The 17,404-nt window shown below is 43.1% G+C and overlaps 1 protein-coding gene across 2 annotated transcripts in view; it reads left to right on the top strand.

Moving 5' to 3' along the window:
• The window catches only part of LOC140739743 (GRAM domain-containing protein 2B), a 104,945-nt gene that overhangs the window by 18,178 nt on the left and 69,363 nt on the right, over nucleotides 1-17,404 (top strand). Inside the window, exon 1 of one of the 2 annotated variants that reach the window (XM_073068213.1) lies at nucleotides 12,491-12,588. The exons of the other annotated variant lie outside the window; for it this stretch is intronic. Coding sequence (XP_072924314.1) covers nucleotides 12,578-12,588 — 11 coding nt within the window. The 5' untranslated portion in view covers nucleotides 12,491-12,577. Of the gene's footprint in view, nucleotides 1-12,490; nucleotides 12,589-17,404 lie in introns of those variants that run through there. 2 annotated transcript variants of the gene reach the window in all.

Here is a 17,404-nt window from a genome sequence, read left to right as displayed (position 1 = left end):
GTCATTGCTTTCTTCTGGGCAGTGTGTTTCAAGACAGAGGACTGCAGCCATTATTAATACTCTTCAGAGATTGTCTGCCTGGCACCAGTGATCACATAACCAGGACTGTGATATGCACCAGCTGCTCCCATGGCTTCGCGTGACCCTGATTGGGGGGCTAAGCAGGCGCTACACCTTGCCCAAGGGTGACCTGCAGGCTGGCGGAGGGAAGCAGTGCCTTTCTCTTCCTTTGGTAGAGACGTACCTCCTGGTAGTTAGCACATCTAGAATTACTCTAGCTTACAGGAAAGATGTAAATAAAGTTGAAAGCATACAGAGAAAATTTACAAGGATGTTGCTGGGTCTGGAGGATCTGAGTTATAAGGGAAGATTGAATAGGTTAGGACTCTCTTGGTTGGAACGTAGAAGGTAGAGGGGAGATTTGATAGAGATGTACAGAATTAAGAGTGGTATAGATAGGGTAAGTACAAGCAGGGTTTTTCCACTGAGGTTGTGTAGGGTTACAACTAGTGGCTGTGGTTTAAGGATTAAAGATGAAAAGTTTAAGGGGAACTTCAACTTCACTCAGGGCCGTGAGAGTGTGGAATGAGCTGCCAAGCACAGATGGTGTATGTGATTTTAAAAACATTTAAAAATTTTTTTTTTTTTTTTTTTGATTTCAATGTTTAAGAGAAGTTTGGATAGGTACATGGATGGCTGGGCATGGTCCCGGTGCAGGTCGATGGGAGTAAACGGTTTTAAGTGGTTCAGGACAGACTGGATGGGTCAAAGGACCGGGTTCTGTGCTTTATTTTTCTATGGCTCTGTTCAAATGATTTACTGTCGTCACTGGACTTTAATTTCAAGGAAAGACGTTTCTCCAAACCTTTTATCAGGACTGGAAAGGAAGGAGGAAGAATTAAGAAAATGGAGGTGGGGAAGGAGTACAGGTTGGCAGGTGATGGGTGTGGGCAGGTGATGGGTGTGACCAGGTGGGGGGGGGGGGGGAACATGAAGGATAATGTCAGAACCTTCGGTAAAAGAGTTAAGTGGCTGAAACCTGGTTTGTTTTAAAGAGGAGGGATTACACAATCTTCTGTTTATAATGCTTTAATATTAAATATTTCCTTTTCATCAAGTTTATTATCTCATATTTGGCAATTCCTGTTGGGAAATTGCATTCTGAATAGTGTGTACGTCATCTCCTCATTTAATATGATCACTCCTGCCAGGCAGAACATCTGGAGAGTTGACCTTTATAGTAAATCCTTCACTAGACACAGCCTTGCTTCCCTTTTGATCTCTACTTCCCTTTGGGATTTCTCTGAATTTCACAATTTGTCTCATTATGCGCCACTGGTAAATGCATGCCCACTCACGTAACTCATCTGCAATTACCTTCTGTCCTCCTTACAGCTTGCTTTCCTACCTACTCTGTCATTACCAAATATAACAATGATGCCAAGACACTTACTTAAATTGTAGATGAGTGAGACCCAAGTCCTGATCCCTATGGCATACAATTTGTGACAGGGTTCAGGAACAGCTATTAATCCTCAGCCATCAGGCTCTTGAACCAGAGGGGATAACTTCACTCAATTTCACTCGCATCATCACTGAACTGTTCCCGCAACCTGTCAACTGACTGTCAAAGACTCTTTATCTCATGTTCTTGGTATTTATTGCTTTTTATTATTACTATTTTTTTCTTTTTATATTTGCACAGTTTGTTGTCTTTTGCACATTGGTTGTTTGTCCATCTTGTATGTGGTTTTTCATTAATTCTGTTGTTTGTATTTGTTGTGAATCGCCTGCAAGAAAATGGATTGTATATGGTGATATATGTACTTTATAATAAAATTGCTTTGAAGAGAAAGAATCTCAAGGTGATTATAAGGTGACATACATGTATTGTGATAATTTTACTTTGAACTTTGAATTTTAATTGCCAACAGAAAATGTCCCTTTTTTTAAAAATCCATGCCAACATACTACATCCCACACTATTACTTTTCACTATCACTATGTGGCATCTTCTATCTTGGTTCCATCACTGCTACTGGGGCATAGGCCATCAGCCGCAGCTCCCCAGTATCCTCTGTCCTGGGTCGTAAGTTGATCGGCCCTGTGGCTTCTCATTTCACCACACAAGTTAATACATCCTTGCAAAGACCCTTCCTCTCTCAGGACAGAGGTCTTTGGGGCTTCTGTTGATGTTTCTGGATTTTTATGGGTTGGGGTCGCTAGGCCCCTACCCAACCCCCCTCCTTTTGCAGACTGGCTTGGGGCCATCCATGGCAGAGTTGAATGTCTTTTCTAGGCATACTATAATCTTTCAGTTTCTTGTTATCCATAGTGTTACTACTTCAAACACTATTATGTTTTGCAAATATAATTACCTTTCCATAATACCAAATTGGCTTTTCCTAATTGCCTGGATTTTTTGCTTTGACAGCTGGCTAAGCTGGGAGATGGATCTGACCAGCTGTCAGGTGCCTGCATGGTTTCTATTGTGCTATTGTGCTTGTTCTGACTTTGCTGTAACGGGATTTGTGCAAGAAAAGCCTTCACCCTGTGATTAGTCATCTATCGACTTTCCCTTGTCTGAACCGTACAACTGCGAGTGCAGAATGCAGCCAAGGTGCTGTTGGCCGGAAATCCCACCATCTGTTTTACTTTCTCTTCCTAAGAGGCACTGGACTCGTCTGAATCCTTTAGATGACTATTAAGCTTGGTTTTGGCTGAAAGAAGAAGCTGTTATCAAGTGTCATTTGAGACGATGAGAAACTAACCAGCCCCCATTTGGCATCAGCAATCATTTGGGTTACATTTCTTCCCCATTCTGATATTTGGTCTTGACCACGTCTGCAAGCTTTTGTGCATTGAATTGCTGCCGCAGGATTGGCTGATTAGATATTCGCATTAGCTAGCAGGTGTACCTAATAACGTGGCCATTGACTGTACACCCCCTCGCCATCTTGAGACTCAGCCGACAACATGTCAGATTCCAGGATTTCAGTTTCCAACAATCGTTCTGTAGTCAAAGTCACTGGGATCACATTTCTCCCTCATTCTGATGTTTGGTCTGAGCAACAACTGAACCTCGTGACCATGTCGCCATGCTTGTGTGCATTGAGTTGCCGCCACCTGATGGGCTGATGAGATATTTACATTAACCGGTAGATGTGTCGGTGTACCAAACGAAGTGGCCGTCGAGTATATGTTCACTCCCCACACGAGACATTTGCCATTTCAGTAAAAAGTCCAAGAATTTCACGGGTTGCCTTGTAGACCAGGAATGTGATAGTACAAAATGATAAATTGAACAGTTTATTATTTGAGCTGTTTAAAATGCTTCTTGGACAAGATAGTTGGCAGCGTTATTTTATTTTTTTTTGCTGCTGCGTAGCTGGAATGACCCAGTTTGGTCCTGACCACAACTGCTGCCTGTGGTGTATTTGCACACTCTTCCTGACACTGTTTGGCTTTTCCCTTCGCTGATCTGGTGGTTTCCTGCCATGTTCCAGTGACGTCGGTACTAACTGCCCCAATGTAGGTGGATATTCGGAGAATTGAAGGGCTTGTGAACCGAAATATGTTCCGAGCACATTGGATTGGTGGGTACGTTCAAAGAGTCGGGGAAAGCACAGTGGGCTGAACAAATGCATGTAACGCCACCTCTAAATCCAGAAGGCATCTAAAACCTTTGTGGTTACACAAAATTTCTGTTTCAAATGATTTTACACGTTGCATTCGTTCAATTCAAAGCTCAATGTAAATTTATTATCAAAGAAGAATATAGAATAATACAGCACAGTACAGGCCCTTCAGCCCACAATGTTGTGCCAACCCTTAAACCCTGCCTCCCATATAACCCCCCACCTTAAATTCCTCTATATACCTGTCTAATAGTCTCTTAAATTTCACTAGTGTATCTGCCTCCACCACTGACTCAGGCACCAACCACTCTTAGTAAAAAAAAAACACAACAACCTTCCTCTAATATCCCCCTTGAACTTTCCTCCCCTTACCTTAAACCATGTCCTCTTGTACTGAGCAGTGGTGCCCTGGGGAAGAGGCACTGGCTGTCCACTCTATCTATTCCTCTTAATATCTTGTATACCTCTAACATGTCTCCTCTCATCCTCCTTCCCTCCAGAGAGTAAAACCCTAGCTCCCTTAATCTCTGACCATAATCCATACTCTCTAAACCAGGCAGCATCCTGGTAAATCTCCTCTGTGCCCTTTCCAATGCTTCCACATCCTTCCTATAGTGAGGTGACCAGAACTGGACACAGTACTCCAAGTGTGGCCTAACCAGAGTTTTATAGAGCTGCATCATTACCCCGCGACTCTTAAACTCTATCCCTCGACTTATGAAAGCTAACACTCCATGAGCTTTCTTAACTACCCTATCTACCTGTGAGGCAACTTTCAGGGATTTGTGGACATGTACCCCCAGATGCCTCTGCTCCTCCACACTACCAAGTATCCTGCCATTTACTTTGTACTCTGCCTTGGAGTTTGTCCTTCCAAAGTGTACCACCTCACACTTCTCCGGGTTGAACTCCATCTGCCACTTCTCAGCCCACTTCTGCATCCTATCAATGTCTCTCTGCAAGCTTCGACAATCCTCTACACTATCCACAACACCACCAATCTTTGTGTCGTCTGCAAACTTACCAACCCACCCTTCTACCCCCACAAAGTAAAAACATTTGTACATATATGTCACCATATACAACCCTGAGATTCATTTTCTTGCAGGCATTCACAGAACAAATGAAAAACTATAGGATCAATTAAAGACTACACACAAAGACAAACATCCAATGTGCAAAAGACAGACTGTTCAAAGACACTTAATAATAAATAATACTGAGAACATGAGTTGTAGCATCTGTGAAAATGAGTCTGCAGGTTATGGAACACACACAAAGTGCTGGGCAGGCCGGGCAGTATCTATGGAAAGAAGTACAGTCAATGTTTTGGGCTGAGACCCTTTCGGTAGGTTGTGGAATCAGTTCACCGTTGAGGTGAATGAAGTTGCCCACTCCGGTTCAGGAGCCTGGTGGTTGTACTTTTCCTGAACTTGGTGCTATGGGACCCAAAGCTATGACCCAGTATTGCTTTTATAATAAAAATAAATCTGAATGCTGTGTATCTAGCAAAGCTAGTCAGTCAAAGTAGAGTGTGCTCATGTTTGGTCTATAAGATGGTTGAGGGTTATAGGGAATGGAAAGGAAGGTGACGAGGCCAAAGGTCAGATCAGATTAGTCAATGACAAATCAAGCTTAAGAGCCATTTGGTCTACTCCTCAACTTGTTGTCTGTACACTCAGTGACCACTTTATTAAATACCTCCCGCACCTAATAGAGTGGCCACTGAATGTATGTTTGTGGTCTTCAGTTGCTATAGCCCATCCACTTCAAGGTTTGACGTGTTGTGCGTTCAGAGATGCTCTTCTGCACACCGCTGTTGTAACACGTGGTTATTTGAGTTGCTGTCGCCTTCCTGTCAGCTTGAACCAGTCTGGCCATTCTCCCGAACTCTCTCATTAACAAGACATTTTTGCCAACAGAATTGTCACTTGATTGTTTTGTTTTCCACACCATTCGCCCTAAACTTTAGAGACCATTGTGCATGAAAATCTCTGAAGATCAGCAGTTTCTGAGATACTCAGACCACCCTATCTGGCATTCCACAGTCACTTGGATCACAATTCTTCCCCATTCTGACATTTGGCCTTGACCATGTCTGCATGCTTTTGTGCATAGAGTTGCTGCCCTATTATTGGCTGATTAGATATTTGCATTAATAAGCAGATATTCAGGTGTACGTAATTACATGACCACGGAGTGTAGATTGTTATGAATAAGGATTGTTTGTTTTTGGCATTAAGTCATCTAATAACAGTTGTTCTGTTTGAACAGTATTTTATTCTTGGAGTTGGACTCTGACCACCACAAAATAATTAGACAAAGCATTCATAGTGATATGATCCAAATCCAGTTTGACTGTTCTGGAGCAAGGCCTTTTGGGCCTCAGTTTAAAATAGAAATTGGAAGCCTTTGGGAAACGAGGATTAAGAAATCAAAAGTGCAATTGTCACAGTATTGAGTGAGGAAAAAGCACATGTCATACATTAATGACACTGTATTTAGTTTTGGAAAAAATTTTTGAAGTGCTTTGCTGAGAAGGATGGTTTGTGGAGAGTGAGGCCTGCTGAGCAGGATTGAGTACGACTGCAGTTTTGTAGAGCCAGATACAGACGGGATTGTTAATACAGTGACAATGTTTGACAGACTCGGGAAGATAGCCTGTTCAGAGGAGCATAAATGCAAAACCTGGGCTGCTTTCTCTAAAGACTGCTATTGTCATAAGAGCAGAATTAGACCATTTGACCCATCGAGTCTGCTGAGCCATTCCATCATGGCTGATTTATTATCCCTCTGAACCCCATTCTCTTGGCTTCTTCCCATAACCTTTGACACCCTGACTAAGCAAGACCTGCTAACCTCTGCTTTTAATATGTGGCATTGAGTCCCACAGATTCGCTACCCTCTGATTGAAGAAATTCCTCCTCATCTCTATTCTAAAGATTTGCCCCTCTATTCTGAGGTTGTTCCTTCTGGTCCTAGACTCCCCCACATTGATGTGAAACAACCTCTTTACATCCACTCTGTCTTAGCCTTTCAATGTTCAATAGGTTTCAATGAGATATCCGTTCCTCATTCTTCTGAACTCCGGCAAGTACAAGCTTGGGGCCATTAAATGCTCCTTGTGCAATAATTTCCCTTCCTGAAATCATTCTTGTGAACCACCTCTGGACTGTCTCTAACGCCAGCATGTCTTTCAGATCAGGGACCCAAAACTGCTCAGAGTACTCCAGAAGTGGTCTGAACAGTTTTATTAAAAATCATTTTTATTTTGACTGAGATGTTTTACTAGGATAACAGTAAGACTTCAGAAACAGAAAACAATGCAACTAAAAGGTGGGGGGGGGGGGCACGGTAGCATAGAGATTAGTGTAGTGCCTTACATCTCCAGTAATTGGAAGATCAGGGTTCAATTACCACCACTGTCTGTATGTTGAAGTTTGTATGTTTTCCCTGTGACCGCATGTGTTTCCACTGAGTGCTCTGGTTTCCTCCCACAGTCCAAAGAGGGGCTAGCTGTGGGCATGCTATGTTGTGACCAGAAATGTGGCAACATTTGGGATGCCCTCAAACTGTGTCGGCCATTAACACATCCCACATTTCACATATATTGTGATGTACATCTGACAAATAAACCAAATCTATTTAGGTCAGGAAGCACGTATAGGAGGAATGGTTAACGTTTCAGGTTGACATCCTTTAGCTGAATAGTGAAAGCATTCACCCCTTTCAATTTTTTTTCAACTTGAGGAATGTTTACAACTGATTATCATAGGAAATGCCTTCAGTAAATTATGATTCCTCTCTTTTATAAGTAATCAGATCATGGGATGTGGGTATTTTATCAGAGAAGATGCTGGTGTGTTTCCTTGTGAATTGAAGATGGTTGTCGGTGTAGTGGTTTGATGCAACCCAGTGGCTTTTAGTCAGCCGAGATCATATGGGACATGTGTTGGTGTGGAATCATAATTATGTTTAGCCCAGTCACATGCTGGTGATAATAAACCTGATTCTGATTCAGTCTGGATAAGGGCAATTAATTGTTTTCAGCGATGAACCAGTTGGTTAGCTATAAGCATCAGTTGTGAAATAATGTCATTATTTTCCTTCCAGGCGATCTGCACTGCAGATTAGTGGCCTTGATGCCAAACCCTTAAAATTTTGAGAGGAAATTTTTAGTTGTTTTTTTTTAGTTTTCTAGCATCCATTTTCTTAATTTAAGTTGAATGAGCTGGGAAATCTGTACTACAGGTCGTTCCATCACTATTTCACACATGTCAGAATCAGATTTGTTATCACGGATTTGTATGAAATGTGTGGTTTTGTAATAGCACTGCAAAGGCATTAAGTTACCATAAATTCTAAAACTAAATCGTACAGTGCAAAAAGAAATAACGATGTCATAAACACGAGATTCTGCAGATGTTGGAAATCCAGAGCAAAATGTTGGAGGAACTCAGCAGGTCAGGCAGCATCTATGGAAATGAATAAACAGTCAACATTTTGAACTGAATCCCTTCTTTAGGACTGGAAAGGAAGGGGGAAGACGCCAGAATAAAAGGGTGAGGGGAGGGGAAGGAGGGTAACTAGGTGATAGGCAAAGTCAGGTGAGGGAGGAAGAGGACTGGAGAGAAAGGAATCTGCTAGGAGAGGAGACTGGACCAAAGGAGAAAGGGAAAGAGGAGGATACCCAGGGGAGATGATAGGCAGGTGAGAAGAGGTAAAAGTCCAGCATGTGGGATTGAGGAGAAGGGGGAGACAAGTATTTTTACCAGAAGGAGCAATGGGTGTTGTTCCTTCACCCTAAAAGGAGGCCTCATCTTGGCACAAGAGGAGGCCATTAGCTGATATGTCGGAATGGGAATGGGTGTTAAAATGTTTGGCCAGGAGGAAGTTCCGTTTGTGGCGGCTGGAGCAGAGGTGCTCAGCAGAGTGGCTGGGAAGGCTGGTGGGGAGGGTGACTCAAGGCTCCACTTCCCCCCTTGCCCAACCCCTGGCAGCAGCCTTGCCACTTCCTGCAAGAAGAGGGCATGTGCCGGAAGGTGAGGCGTTCTTGGTGACGGATGCTGCCTTCTTGAAGATGTCCTTGATGGTGAAGGGGGTTGTGCCTGTGATGGGGCTTGCTTAGTCTACGACCCTCTGCCAATGCTGAGCATCGGAGTCTCCATGCTAGGGAGTGATGCGACCGGTCAGAATGCTCTGCTCTGTAAATCGATATAAATCCTGAAGGAATGCCGGTGGCCTTCCTCGTTAGGAAACCTCTGGCACACCTTCATAGTTTCTGTAGATGTATGGATCTCAACAAAATTCTCTGCATCTATCTTCTCAAATTCCTAACTTTCTTGGTGTTCACCTGGCGGAGAATCTCACCTGGTCCCTCAACACCAGCTCCATAGCAAAGAAAGCCCAGCAGCGTCTCTACTTTCTGCGAAGGCTGAGGAAAGTCCATCTCCCACCCCCCCATCCTCATCACATTCTACAGGGGTTGTATTGAGAGCGTCCTGAGCAGCTGCATCACTGCCTGGTTCGGAAATTGTACCATCTCGGATCGCAAGACCCTGCAGCAGATAGTGAGGTCAGCTGAGAAGAAAATCAGGGTCTCTCTTCCCACCATCACGGACATTTACACTACACGCTGCATCCGCAAAGGAAATAGCATTATGAAGGACCCTATGTACTTCTCATACAATCTCTTCTCCCTCCTGCCGTCTGGGAAAAGGCTCCGAAGCATTCAGGCTCTCACGACCAGACTATGTAACAGTTTCTTCCCCCAAGCTATTGGACTCCTCAATACCCGAAGCCTGGACTGACACCTTGCCCTATAGTCCTGTTTGTTATTTATTGTAATGCCTGCACTGTTTTTGTGCACTTTATGCAGTCCAGTGTAGGTCTGTAGTCTAGTGTAGCTTCCTCTGTGTTATTTTTTATGTAGTTCAGTCTAGTTTTTGTACTGTGTCATGTAACACCATGGTCCTGAAGAACGTTGTCTCATTTTTACTATGTACTGTACTAGCAGTTATGGTCAAAATGACAATAAAAGTGACTTGACTCGACTTGACTTGACTTGAAATGGGTCAGCCAGGATGAAATGGCGAAGGAGACTCGATAGACCAAATGGCCTAATTTATTATCGAAGTGCACACATTATATACAACACTGGGATTAATTTTCTTGCAGGCATGCACAGTAAATCCAAGAGACGCAATAAAATCAATGAAAGACGGCACCCAAAAGGACAGACAACCAACGTGTGAAAGACAAAAAAACTGTGCAAATACAAAAGATAAAATAATAACAAAGAAATCAATATTGGTAGTACTTGAAAATTAGTCCATAGATTGTGGGAACAGTTTAGTGATGGGGTGAGTGAACTCGAATGAAGTTATCTGGTTCAAGGGCCTGTTAGTTGCGGGATAATAACTGTTCCTGAACACCTTTTATTATGAGCATTTGGAAGTGTAAAGTCTAAAATATCACATGCTTATCTCCATCCCACAGCACAGAATTGATTCATGCTGCCACGTGTCCCTTCATGTTTATAACTGGTTTGATAACAGCAGTCAGCTTAACTGTTGAATATGATAAAGTACATAATTAAAACTTTAAAAACTAATTGTATTTACTGTTCTATTGGCTGTATATTCAAATGAAAAAAAGTATTTTCTGTCTTTAATTTCATTGTCTTTGCTAAAGGAGAACACGTCGTTTTACTCACGATATCGTGCTGGCCCAGAATACAAGGCTGCCCCTTCAGAATAGAGATGAGGAATTTCTTTAGCCAGAAGGTGGTGAATGTGTGAAGTTCGGCTCTCACTGACGGCTGTGGAGGCCAAGTCACAGGGCATATTTAAAGTGGAGGTTGATGGTTTCTTGATGGGTAAGAGTGTCAAAGGTTACGGGGAGAGGGCAGGAGAATGGGGCTGAGAGGGAAAGTGAATCAGCCAGTATCAAATAGCAGAGCAGATTTGATGGGCTGCAGGGCCTAAATGTGTTCCTTTGATCTTGGAGTAGGCTAAACTGTCCATAAGACAATCTAACCCTTCCTCCCCACATACCCCTCAACGTTTCTTTCATCCACGTGGCTATTTAAGTTTTTAAGTTCTTTTAAATGTCCCTAGTGTATCTGCCAGAGGTGTGCCTGTACCACCATCCTGGCAGCCTGTTCCGTGCACCTATCACTCTCTGCTTTTGTAAAAACAAAACTTGTCTCTGAGATTCCCCTATTCGTTCTTCCAAACACCTTAAAGCTATGCCCCTTCCATATTGGCCATTTCTGCCCTGGGGATAAATTCTCTGGCTTCCCACTCGATCCATGCCTCAATTCTGATGTCTTATTCATTAAGTTTTAATTTCTATTGATAAATTAGGTCCTCATTACAGGAAGGACGTACGAAGTGTAGAGAGGGTGTTGAGGAGATTTGCAGGAAGGATATAGAACACGTCTTGTGTAGATGGGTTGAGCGAGTTAGTGTTTTTCTCTTTGGAGTAAAAGAGGATGAGAGGTGACTTGATAAAGGTGTACAAGATGATATGAGGCATTGAACAACAAATTCTCAATGTCAGAAAGACCAAGGAGCTAATTATTGACTTCAGGAGGAGGAAATTGGAGGTCCATGAGCCAGACCTCATTGGGGGATCAGAGATGGAGAGAGTCAGCAACTTTAAATTCCTGCTTGTAATCATGTCAGAGGACCTGTCCTGGTCCCAGCACACAAGTGCAATAAAGTAGAAAGCATGTCAGCATGACGTCTGAAACTTTGACAAACTTCTGTAGATGTGTAGTAGAGACTGGTTGCATCAAGGAAAACACCAACGTCCTTGACTGGAAAACCCTCAAAAAGTAATGGATGTGACCAGTTAAAGCCCTCCCCACCTTTGAGCACATCTACGTGAAATGATGTCACAAGAGAGCAGCATCCGTCATCAGGGACCCCCAACACCCAGGCCATACCCTCTTCTCACTGCTCCCAGGTACAGGAGCCTCAGGTCTCACATCACCAGGTTTGGGGACAGTTATCACCCCTCAACCATCAGGCTCTTGAACCAGAAGGGATAACCACTCAACTTCACTCACCACATCACTGAACTGTTCCCACAACTTACAGACTTGCTTTTAAGGACTCTACATCTCGTATTTTTGATACTTATTGCTTATATATTCATTATTAATATTTTTCTTTTTAAAGTTTTTTTCTCCCCAGTTGGTTGTTGTCTGCCCTGTTGGATGCAGTCCTTCATTGATTCTATTGTGTTTGTATTTACTGTGTGTGCTTGCAATTAAAGAAATCTCAGTAGTACATGGTGACATATATATGTACTTTTACTTTGAGTGGACAGACAGACATTTTCCGGGTTTCAAATGGCACATACAATGGGCCATGATTTTAAAGATATTTGGAGGAAAGGATAGGAGGGGATGTTGAAGGTAGATTTTTTTTTTACACAGTGGGTGATGGGTAAATGGACTGCCCTGCCAGTGGGTGGGGGGGAGGGGGGTGGTGGATGTAGTTATATCAGGGGCATTTCAGAGACTCTTGGAGAAGCACACTTATGAAAGACAAATGGAAGGCTCTGTGGGAGGGGATGGTTTGAGTAGTTTAAAAGGTCAGCACAGCATTGTGGGCTGAAAGGCCTGTACTGTTCTATGGTGGTAAGCGGTCTGATGTACTACAGAGACAATCTAGCGTTAGTAGTGAAGCTGTGAGATCCATGATGTAATCATCACTGAGTATTTGACCTTGAAGTGAGTCTCTTGGCTGATTGCTTTTACTGATCATTGGACTGTTTTCAATTGCTGAGATAAGGTTTGACTTTTGAGCTTCTGTGCAATTTGATAACAGCAGAACTGTTCTGTGCCTCCCAAACACACAGTCAGCGCTCATTTGGTGTGCTGTATACCCTGAGCAAATCCCTGACTTTGGCTCCTTGGAGAAGAACATATGGCAGAAAGGTAAGATTGGTTGTTTAGACTTGTGTTTATACAAGTTGTAAGGGGCTAGCTTGAAGGCAACAAGTCCTCGTCAGTCAGAGTGCTGAATATACGGTTAAGAAGGGACGGTAAAACATCGGTGAGGCTACACTTGCCATTTTGTGTGCTCCCTGTTAGAGGACCGGTTGATATTTTTCCTATACCGTGCTATGGGTGTTTCCTATAACAGATGGGCAGTGCGACGGCGCAGTGGTTAGCGCAATGCTTTACCGTGCCAGTGATTGGGGACTGGGTGTCATTCTCCACTGCTCTCTGTAAGGAGTTTGGACATTTTCTGTGGCTGTGTGCGTTCCGTGGGTTTACTGAGTGTGTCTGCAAGAAGATGAATCTCAGGGTTGTACTTGGTGGGATGTGTGTACTTGAACTGTGAAATTTGGACTTGAGGGTCTGAGTTACAAGGAGATGTTGCTCGGAATAGGACTGTATTCCCTGGAGATCGAGGGGGTGACCTGATGATGTTCACAAGATCATGAGGGGTGAAAGTACAATCCTTTTCCCAGGGAAGCGGTGCTAAAATCAAGAGGGCATGGGCTCAAGATCAGAGGCATCGGGGAAGGCTCCTGTCACATTCCTTCCTCTCCAGCCCTTTAACTTTCCCACCTACCTGACCTCACCTATCACCTTCTAGCTATCCTCCTTTTTACCCCCCCCCCACCTTTTTTCCTGGCGTCTTCCCCCTCCCCTTCCAGTCCTGAAGAAGGGTCTCAGCCTGAAATGTCAGCTCTTTATCCATTTCCATAAATGCTGCCTGTCCTGCTGAGTTCCTCCAGCATTTTGTGTGTATAAACTAGTAAGTGAGGGAATTTGACCAGACAGATGTGATCTCTTACACTCTTTAAATGCCCCCTTTTCCCACTCCTCAGATCTTCTATATAATACATTTCTTGCCAGAATTGTTGCGATGTTTCATTGATGCTGGTAATTTGGACTCTAATATACTAAGAAAAGTGATATACAACAAAGTTTTGATTATCCATTGCCTTTGATTGGATTATCTCAAAGTTCAGTGGACACATACGATCACGAGTTTCACTTTCTTGCGGGCGATCACAGCAAATGAAAGGAACACAATCAGGTTAATGAGAAGACACGCACAGCAAAGACGTACCAATGTGCGAAAGACAACAAACTGTACAAGTATAAGGGAAAAAAACCTAGATAACAATAAATAAGCAATGAGTATAGAGAGCGTGAGATGAAGAGTCCTTGAAAGTGAGTCCACCAGTTGTGGGAACAGTTCAGTGATGGGGTGAGTGAAGTTATCCCCTCTGGTTCAAGGGCCTGATATTTGAGGGGTAATAACTGTTCCTGAACCTGGTGACGCAGGTCCCAAGACTGCTGCACCACCTTCCTGATGGCAGCAGTGAGAAGACAGCCTGGCCTGGATTGTAGGGGTGATGCTCCTTTCCTGCGACAGGGCTCCATGGAGATGTACTCAGTGGTGGGGAGGGCTTTACTCACGATGGACACCAGTTTTTGTAGGCTTTTCCATGCAAGGTCATCGGTGATTCCATACCGAGCAGTGTATTCTCCACCACAGTCCACAGAAGCCAGTTGTCCAGTTTTGAACTCGCAGTATCTTGTTCATCTTCAACTGTAGTTGTGCTTTAGAATTTGTCCCACGTTTGCCCTCTATTCCAAGTTGTTTACAGTTTAGTAAGTCATTGCCTTAAAATTGGATGCTTGTAATTCTTTGAAGGTAACTGGTTCAAAGTTTGCATTTATTTCAGCATACTGCCTGATGCCTGTAATTGTGGATTTCATAATTCTGAAATGACTTTAGCAGTCTATTTTCAAACATTTTGCATTACAAATTGTTATCCTTGGTATAAGAGGAAAAGTTAGTGGATTGATCCCTTAAGTACACACTTTGGTCACTTTATAGCTACTTCCTGTACCTAATAAAATGGCCACTGAGTGTATGTCCGTGGTCTTCTGCTGCTGCAGCTCATCCACTTCAAGTTTTGATGTGTTGTCCATTCAGAGATGCTCTTCTCGCCACCTCGTCAATGTAACGTGTGGTTATTTGAGTTATTGTCGCTTTCCTGTCAGCTTGAACCAGTCTGGCCATTCCCCTCTGACCTCTCCCATTAACCAGGCATTTTCACCCACAGAACTGCTGCTCACTAGATGTTTTTTCTATTTATTTATTTATTTATTTATTTATTTATTTTTGCAACATCCTCTGTAAACTTTAGAGACCGGGCTTGAAAATCCCAGATCATCAGCAGTTTCTGGGATACTCAAACCACCCCGTCTGGCACCACGATCAAAGTCACTCAGGTCAATTTCGTCCCCTTTCTGATATTTGGTCTGCACAACTGACCCTCTTGACCATGTCTGCATGCTTTTATGCATTGAGTTACTGTCACATGATTGGCTGATTCGATATTTGTATTAACAAGCAGGTGTTCAGATGTACTTATAAAGTGACCATTGTGTGTAGTCCCAACATGTGATTCACAAGTATTTTCCCTAGGTAAGACAGACATGGTATTTAAGCTTATTGTGGAATCTTTCTCAGTTTTAATATCAGTAATCAAGCAGTTTTGTAATTGATTTAACCGATGTGATTATGATAGAACCCAAGAGCATTCTTTGAGCTGAACTGAATCTCTCACACCCTTGTTTCTTCAGATTTGTGCTCTTGGTTGGGTTTGATCGATTGACATCTGATCAGTTGACATTTTTTGCCAATCACTAGTGTTGAAGCAGCAAGAAATATATCGGCAGGGCATATTACTTCAGTTAAATCAGGAGACTGCAGGCTCGAAGGGCCAGAAAGGCCAATTTCACACTGTATCTCAATAAATAAACAAAATGCTGGAGGAATTCAACAGGTCAGGGGATAGCTACACTCATTTAAGGACTCTTTTATCTTGTTATTTCATGCTCGCAATTTATTCATGTCTGCGTGTGCAGAGTTTGTTTACAGATCCTGTTTACAGTTCCTGTTCTATAGACTTGCTAAGAATGCCCGCAGCAAAAAGAACCTCAGGGTTGTATGTGGTGATGTGTATGTCCTCTGACAGTAAATTTTACTTTGAAGGTAACTCAGCTTGAATGGTCTACATGTCACAGAGTGTGTTTTATCTTCAGTACTTCACAGGTAGCAGAATTTGTACCTCCATTCCCACCTTCAAAAGGCGATGCCTCAGGTTGTGCCTCGTTCTCACTGCCGCCATCAGGGACGAGGTACAGGAGCCTGAAGGCGTGCACTCAACGGTTTGGGAACAGCTTGTTCCCCTCCACTCTCAGATTTCCAAATGGACAGTGAACCTACGAGCACTACCTCCATATTTTGTTTTGCTTTCTTTTTGCACTAGAAATTTAATTTTTTTAAATGTATTTCTGATTATAAATTAGTTTTTTTTAGTATGATGTATTACACTGTGCTGCAGAAAAACAACATATTTCATGACATATGTCAGTGATAATAAACCTGATTCTGATTCTCTTTATCTGGACAAAAGCCTTCAAGAAGCAGATTGGAGTTAGTTTATTATTGTCACCTACGAATGTAGTGAAATGCTTCTCTTGCATAATTTTCATATAGATAGGATCATTACGCACTACATTCAGATAGTAAAACAATAACAGAATGCAGATTGAAGTGTGATGGTTACATAGAACATACAGTACAGGCCCTTTGGCCCACAATGTTGTGCCGACCCTCAACCCCTGCCTCCCATATAACCCCCCACCTTAAATTCCACCATATACCTGTCTAGTAGTCTTAAATTTCACCAGCAGGAGTTCTGGGTAATCGTACTCTTCTTGCCTTTTTTTCCCAAGTTTAAATCCCACCAAATTTTACAGCATGTCTGTATTTGTGAAATGAAATTAGACCGTTAGGACATGGTACATTCCTTCTCTGAAACCGACCCTTTAATCTTCTCTAAGATCAACTTAACCCTTCTTTCCTACGTAGCTCTCCATTCTTCTATCTTCTCCTCTGTAAGGGTACAGAGGAGATTTACCCAGATGCTGCCTGGTTTAGAGAGTATGCTTTATGATCAGAGATTAAGGGAGCTGGGGCTTAACTCTGGAGAGAAGGAGTATGAGGGGAGACATGATAGAGGTATACAATGGACAGCCAGCGCCTCTTCCCCAGGGCACCACTGCTCAATACAAGAGGACATGGTTTAAGGTTAAAAAAAAAAGTAAGGGGCAAGATCATAACGAGGTAATTTGAGACTTAGTTAATCTTGTTGTACTAGGGAGCTGTTCAGTAGTCTCGGCACAGTGGGAAAGAAGCTGTCCTTGAGCCTGCTGGTACATGTTTGCAGACCTTTATGTCTTTCTGCCTGTTTGCGTGGAGAAGAAAATATCTGGCGTGGCTGGGATCTTCGATTATGTTGGCTGCTTTACCGAGACAGTGAGAACTATAGACAACGTATGTTTGGGAGGCTGGTGTCTGTGATGTGTCCACAACTCTCTGCAGTTTCTTTCAGTCATGGGCAGAACATTGATTTCTCTAACTCCTGGTAATTTCTTCTCCTTCCCCCTCTTTTTTTCCAGTCCCAATTCTGGATCCCCTCTTACCCCTTCTCACCTACCTATTACCCCCTCCCGGGATCCCCTCCTCCTTCCCTTTTTCCCACGGTCCTCACTCCTCGCCTATCGGATTCCTCCTCCTTCAACCCTTTACATTTTCCACCTATTATCTCTTTTTTTAAGTTTATCACCCCCTCCCCCACCCACCTACCTTCCCCCTCACCTGAATTCACCCATCACCTTGTGTTTCTTCCCCTCACCACCCCCTCCCATCTTCCTG

This window comes from Hemitrygon akajei, chromosome 16, assembly GCF_048418815.1.
Source record: "Hemitrygon akajei chromosome 16, sHemAka1.3, whole genome shotgun sequence".
NCBI lineage: Eukaryota > Metazoa > Chordata > Chondrichthyes > Myliobatiformes > Dasyatidae > Hemitrygon > Hemitrygon akajei.
Note: the sequence above shows the minus strand (reverse complement) of the source record. Positions and strands in the feature narration are given on the sequence as shown.